This window comes from Sinocyclocheilus anshuiensis, unplaced genomic scaffold (genome assembly GCF_001515605.1).
Source record: "Sinocyclocheilus anshuiensis isolate Anshui unplaced genomic scaffold, SAMN03320099.WGS_v1.1 scaffold609, whole genome shotgun sequence".
NCBI classification, from domain to species: Eukaryota; Metazoa; Chordata; class Actinopteri; order Cypriniformes; family Cyprinidae; genus Sinocyclocheilus; species Sinocyclocheilus anshuiensis.
Window position 1 is genome coordinate 430,859 of NW_015541011.1, and position 6,790 is coordinate 437,648.

At 34.7% G+C, this 6,790-nt stretch overlaps 2 protein-coding genes across 3 annotated transcripts in view; one reads left to right on the forward strand and one right to left on the reverse strand.

Moving 5' to 3' along the window:
* Positions 1-1,300, forward strand: part of slc28a1 (solute carrier family 28 member 1) — a 9,967-nt gene extending 8,667 nt beyond the window's left edge. The window contains exons 17-18 of the mRNA XM_016488658.1: positions 501-603; positions 1,137-1,300. Of these exons, the coding sequence (XP_016344144.1) occupies positions 501-603; positions 1,137-1,248 (215 nt within the window). The 3' untranslated portion in view covers positions 1,249-1,300. The remainder of the gene's footprint in view (positions 1-500; positions 604-1,136) is intronic.
* A 1,531-nt stretch (positions 1,301-2,831) lies between these two features.
* The window catches only part of LOC107690359 (alpha-protein kinase 3-like), a 14,500-nt gene continuing 10,541 nt past the window's right edge, over positions 2,832-6,790 (reverse strand). Inside the window, exons 8-14 of one of the 2 annotated variants that reach the window (XM_016488661.1) lie at positions 5,982-6,109; positions 5,857-5,892; positions 5,481-5,755; positions 4,936-5,024; positions 4,399-4,616; positions 4,229-4,277; positions 2,832-4,120 (exon numbers count right to left, since the gene is read on the reverse strand). In XM_016488661.1, coding sequence (XP_016344147.1) covers positions 3,778-4,120; positions 4,229-4,277; positions 4,399-4,616; positions 4,936-5,024; positions 5,481-5,755; positions 5,857-5,892; positions 5,982-6,109 — 1,138 coding nt within the window. In that variant the 3' untranslated portion in view covers positions 2,832-3,777. Of the gene's footprint in view, positions 4,121-4,228; positions 4,278-4,398; positions 4,617-4,935; positions 5,025-5,480; positions 5,756-5,856; positions 5,893-5,981; positions 6,110-6,790 lie in introns of those variants that run through there. The other variant, XM_016488662.1, reaches the window with a different exon arrangement.

Here is a 6,790-nt window from a genome sequence, read left to right on the forward strand (position 1 = left end):
ATTACTTTTTAATTTACAAGAGAATATCTGAGTTACTTTTTCAAATAAGTAACGCAAGTTACTTTTTTTTTTTTTCAATTTATTGATTGACAGCTCTCCTGTCCCCATGTTGAGAGAAATCAGAAGGTGTTACTGTAGTTCTAAAATAAATATGAATATGCATTAATTAATCTCACTCACAAAAAAAGACCTACAAAAAAAAAAAACACAGATTCAGTATTCCTGAAAATGAATAAAAATAATGCAACTCAGAATATGAAGCAAACATGCAATAATTAAATGTTAAACAACACAAATATACTTTATGTATTTAATCCCATTCTATTAACCAATTAATGCATTGTAATGCATTACTTTTAAAAGTAACTTTCCCCAGCACTGCTTTAACCTAATATCAGTTACCAGCGCAGATGAACTACTATGCCACAGCCCCCTCACCTGCTGGTTTTGATTAAGTACAATCTGGTTTTGAGTTAAATTTAGTATTGTTCTACCTGTAGGTATACTTTTCGTCCCTCCGTTGGACTGCGTGGATGTGTTTCAAAATGTCTTCAATACCACTACTCCCAACATTGAAACTTGCTGTAATGATCTTTTTGAAAGGTAAGGACAGAGAATATTGTTGTGTTGTCGTCATCTAAAAGCACTCAGGACTGAAATGTTTAAAGGAATAGTTCACCCAAAAATGAACATCCACAAGTAATCCACGTGACTCCAGTCCATCAATTAACATCTGAAGTGAAAAGCTGTGTGTTTGTAATAAACAAATCACATCAAGGCGTTTTAACTTTAAACTGTTGCTTCAGACTAAAATACGAGTCCTCTATCCATAATATTGCTTTCTTCAGTGAAAAAAGAAATATGCATAGATCAAGCACTGTTTAAAAGCAAAAACAGTTTTAAACAAATACGTTGTTGGATTTTTGGACTGGAGTCTTGTGGATTACTTGCAGATTATTTATTATTTATCATCTGTTTGGACTCTCATTCTGATGGCACCCATTCACTGCAGATGACCCATGGCCTAAGGATGAGAGAATTTTCAGCAAATTGTAAATTTTGGGTGTACTGTTCCTTTAATCTAGGAAATATTTACTCTATAGACTGCATCAATGTAAATGTTTGTTTGTTTGCAGCACTATCAACAATGGAACAATTTATTTCGAGGGGTCCTGGAGTGGAGTGAAAAATGCTACAATTTATTTTGCAAACTGTTGTGGCCTCTTTCAGGAATCTGTTTGCATGTAGTTTGGCCAATAGGTAATGATACAAAAATGCAGAAAACACCTCTGAACTAAATATAATGACATTATTTATTAAATTCACACATTTTAAATGTATGTTAAGTTAATATATGTATATTAATAATATATTATACATTTAGCTATTCATACATCATTTCTTTATTGTTGTAACACAATGTGTTAGCACAATGCAAAAGTATTTGTATGTTCTGTAAATGCTGTAAATTTAATTCAATTTGTGTTGTTCTGTCTTAAATGTTATAATCATTTTTCAAATTAACATCCAGTGATGTGACAGATATTAAGACATAGTGCTCTGCAATGTTTTATTCTGGTGGTTATGCTGGCATTGCAGTGAAAACACGGACTATTGCATTACAGGAGCCAACCAATAAGGGCCAAAGGGCTCTTTGGTCAGGCAGGCAGTTTTTAAGATATGAAGGTAAAATGAGCCAAAGAATTATCTGCTGTATTTACACATTTATTTTACAAAAACAAATAACACAACGCAACAAAAACACTTAAAATGTTTATCCTTACAAACATACCATATACTGCTAATCTTCTCTCTCTAATACACTACAATCCATATAATTTTTTATAATATAAACCCCTACACAGACCAGAGTATGCCCTTATGCCATATCATATCTTATAATTTCTGACCACTATCTGTGGTAACCTTTCATATACATCTAAACAAGTAATTCATGGATATTTTATGAGTTTTTGCAGTTAGCACCCGCCATTTCTGCTAAATAATGGTTACTAAATCTTGTGAACGGTGTAAAGGGTTAGATAGCTACATTGATTTATTTTGGTTATTTTTAATTATCATACATTTCAAACTTTCAAAACCTGTAAACACTGAGCATTCAAAGGTTTGGGGTTTTTGAAAGATGTCTCTTATGCTCACAAAGGCTTTATTCAATCAAAAATACAGTAAAGACAGTAATATTGTGAAAATGGTAAAATAACGTTTTTCTATTTTAATATATTTTAAAATGTATTCCTATGATGGCAAAGCTGAATTTTCATTTTGTGCTGCTTAATATTTTTGTGTAAACTGATTTTTCCTGTTTTTATCAGGATTCTTTGATAAATAGAAAGTTCAAAAGAACAGCATTTATTTGAAATAAAAATATTTTGTAACATTATAAATGCCTTTATTGTCACTCTTGGTCAATTTAATGTATCCTTGCTTATATTAATACAACTATTAATATCTGACCCCAAACTTTTGAATGTTAATATATATATATATATATATATATATATTCCATTTGTGTGAAGTTGGAGGGTTCCAGAGACAGATGACGCATGGAAGGTCAGTAGCAGCATTTCTTAGTGATATGCTATTTACACTAAATGCAAATAGCTATAGATTCTATTTACACTGTTAAAATAGCAGGATTTATGTAGTAGCCTACATTATAAAACAGTATGCAATAATAACTTATTGAGTGTAAATTTTAATTAAAATTATTAAATGGATGCCACCTTATTGGGACCTCCCTAACCTTACCCATTACTTTATTTTCAACTTTTTAATTATTTCCTTCATTTTTATTGAAAATAAATGCTTTTCTGATGTGATTTAAAAATTTGAAAAGGGAGAAAAAAGTTCTCCAAAAGGTGGATTCGGACCCGGGTTGATCAAAATTAGCACAACACACATTTTACCATCTGCGCCACTAGAGCTGATGATTCTCTATCGTCTTTTGTAATGTTGACTATCCCAAACACACGTTGGTGGGCGAAGGTAGTGTAAATAGCATCTGCCAACAAGGTGTAAATAGACACGCCGCATAATTTTCCCTCTTCTAGGAGATACATTTAAGATAAATCTCATCTGCATTGATTATGACACTAATACTTTGCCTGCATACAACCAATATCGGTGCACTGGTGTTGCAGATTAATGGCCATAACCCTTAAAAGCAGAACAATCCACTATAAAAAGCACCTCGGTGACAGCTGCATTTCTACACAGCTGAAACACATACATCACAGTTGTTTGAGGAAACCTCGAAGAGTCCCTCTCTCACGGTTCCTTAGACATATAAACTTGACATAGGAACATTTGAGTAAATCATAACAAAGTTCCAGAGTCTATCTGAAAACACTGTTCATCCATCTACAGGCAGCCCGGGTTTTGTATTTTTCTCCAGTCTTAAAAAGGTGATAGCTTCAATTCAGCTCTTAAAAATAAAGTGAAGGTTGTCTCAGGAGGTATTAATGGTGACTTATAGCTGCAAAGCAGTTCACAGTAATATTAAAAATGGCCAAACACCTCTGTCTGGTCATTCACCCTTTTACTATCCTTGTATCTATATAGCCATTTCTTCCTTATTTGTTGCATTTTAGACACTGTGCAAAGACAATGGACAGAATCCATTTACAGGAAGCCACCTGTGCTGTACATCAGTAGCTATAGATAATTATACAGTCTCCAAACTAAAGTTTGGTAAGAAAATCAAAAAGTATGCCCTAGTTGCTTTGCGTTTGTTTCCAAGAGTTCTAGTCCTTCTTTCTACCTCATCCTGACAGGTTTTGGGACCTCCACAGCTTTGTGTTTGGTGGTGGAATTGCTCTCCCCAGCTTCACCTGTCTTTTTAACCACTTTGGGGCTAGACGTGCCTTTCCTGGTGGACTGTGGGCTAGTTCCTTTCTTCTGAAGCTGAGGGCTGGATGAGCCTGTTACGCCCCTCCGGGCCAGTAGAGGGCTCCTGGAGGTCTTTATTTTAGGCTGCTGTAGAGATTCCACTGGCTTTAAGGGTCTTAGGCTCAAAAGTCCACAGTAGTAATTACACTGATGTTGAGTAATGAACTGCTCGATTATCTTTGGAGATCCTTTATCTGTGAGGCCTTGATACCTGCAGAAGACATTAAAAATATTAGTCTCTCCAAGAAAAAACTGAAGAAGAAGTGGAAATATCAGAAAAATGGGTAAACATGATAATCTCATAGTAAAATATACCAACCCTTTAGACTTAGTAACAATTTCAATGCTTGTAATCTTTGTATCAACACCTGAAACACACAAGAGTTTATTTTATACTATTATATTATTATATTTTTTGCATACATTTAGGAATATTTTAATATATAGTACTTAGCAACTTACTCATAAGTACATGTGAAGCCTTCTTACCTTCTATCCGGGTAACCAGGAGGTTTCCATTGGTCCATTGATGGATCCAGTGCTGGAAAGTGCAACACTTCTGCTCCACCTCAGAGGTGGCTCTGGCGATCAGTCTCCCTGTGCTGTCCATCAGACAGTATTTCATATACACGCCCTTCAGGTCAGTCTCTACTGTAGCATATGGAATTGTATTGGCGGGCCGATACATCAGATGAAGGGGGATGACTCTGAATTGATTCAGAGAAGCAAAGAAGACTGAAATTAGATCATTTTGACATTATCTCTTATTTGTATCCATATGCATTACATAGAAATGTCTTTCAATCAATATTACTTAATAGAAAAGAATTATAGATATCAAATAGTCATAAAATAAGTTACAAATTATTGGTACTTCAGAGCCAAAATATCAATTATTAAAATTTTTATAGATAGCAGTTATTATATATATGTATACAAACACACACACACACACACACACACACACACACACACATTTATGTGTAGAGACAGTAGTTTGAAATAATATTGTATTCCATGACCTACTCTAATGAGAATCCAAAGTTCTCAATCACTCTGGCCTCGGCTGCAAATATTTTGCTGTACTCCCGAACGGTATTTTGGATTTTACAGTCCTGAGGATAAGAAAATGATAAAAAAAACAACAACTTTTACTTGAAAAATACCCAAACTGAAAATCATTGTGGTAAAAATTCCTGAGCTGCTCTTTTTCCAAACAATTATAATACAAGCTCCAAAAAGACAGTAAAAACAAGAGTATCAAAAAATGAAGGTATGACTTGTGTGATAATGATTGAATATTTCAAATAATTTTCACAGATTCACAGATCAAATCTCATTGGTTCTTGCCACATCATGATCAGTCACAAATGTACAAGTTTCAAAAATATAAATAAGGTTTTAGAACTTTAACATTTACCATTGTACTGACCAATTTTATGATACTTCTTATGGTACTTTTTGGAGCTTGGCAGTATAAATAACCACTTTCCTCAATGTTTCCTTTTTATGGTTTTTGCTATGTCACTATGAATTGTTTAATGTAAATTGTGATCCACTAAGACTCTAACCTGTTTGGTGATCTCTAGATTTCTCTCGACCAGGTTGCTCTCCTCCTTGGCCCCATATGTGATGGGATTTCTTACTTTAGTGATGCACGTGCTGCCTGACTCAAAGACAGGGTCCAAACCATAGATGACCTTTGCCCTGCAGGTCTTGTGCACACATCCCTCTCCAATCTGAACCTCCGCTGTCATGATGCGACCAAAGAATTTATCACCCCAGTATCCAGAGTCTGCCAGGCCTTTGGTGAACATCATTGATGTCATCTCAATCTCTTCTCCAACTGAGAAGACAGAAATATAGTATAGAAAATTCAATGTAGGTAAAAAAAAACTTGAAGTATAATTAGCAATATACACGTTTGATTTCCTCCAGAAGTCTTACCTTCTAAATCTTCCCTTAAGAAAAAATCTGCCAGTACTGCCCAAAAAAGAAACAGAGTGAAAGTGAACATAATAAATAATACATTAGCAGATTTCTGTTTATTGGACCAATGAGTTATAAATTACTGTCTGCGCTGAGTAAGTAATCCGTGATGTCAGTCCCATATTCATTCTTGATTGAGCAGCCATATACTCCACAGTCTCTGCTGGAAGCCTGGACTATGGCCAGGGCCACTGGACTCTCATCCCCAGCACTGAGAGCGAGAAGAAGAGATGTAAATTAAACATACAAGGAACTTTACAGTTATACAAAATACACTGATATCCTAATACACACTTTAAGCATTAGAGTAAATGATAGAGGAAAGCATAGTAAATGAACCAACAACCCTATTTTATACTCTATTAATGGAAAGTGGCACAAACTTACAGCCACATGAGGGCAGTGTGTTACAAACACAAGCACATGACGCATTTCAGGGTGTATGCGTATGAGTAAGGCGTCATTGTGCTGATACAGCACTGTGAGAAACAAATTTAGATTTAGAATTTTAATATCCCCTGATGGTGCAACAGAGCAGTTTTGGGTTACATACTCTCTGACTAGAGTCTCACCAGTAACAGCTGTGGTGTTCATGGTCAAATACAAATAAGTGAATGAGTGAATAAGTGACAAGTCTCCACAAAGCAGTTAACAATATTGCTAGCAACTTTTCAGGTTTACAGCATTAAACACCTCTTACGGTAGAATACATGAAAGCAGTAAAATATGCACACTGTCATAGCTAAACCTTTGTTAGATGTCAACATTTCAGACATTTGTTCAAATGAAGAAAAATGCCTGAAAGGTAACACTAAACTTTTCCAAGCTATGACAGTGTGTTGGACTTTTTATGTTTTTCCATAGATTTACTGCTTTAGCATTTATATATATA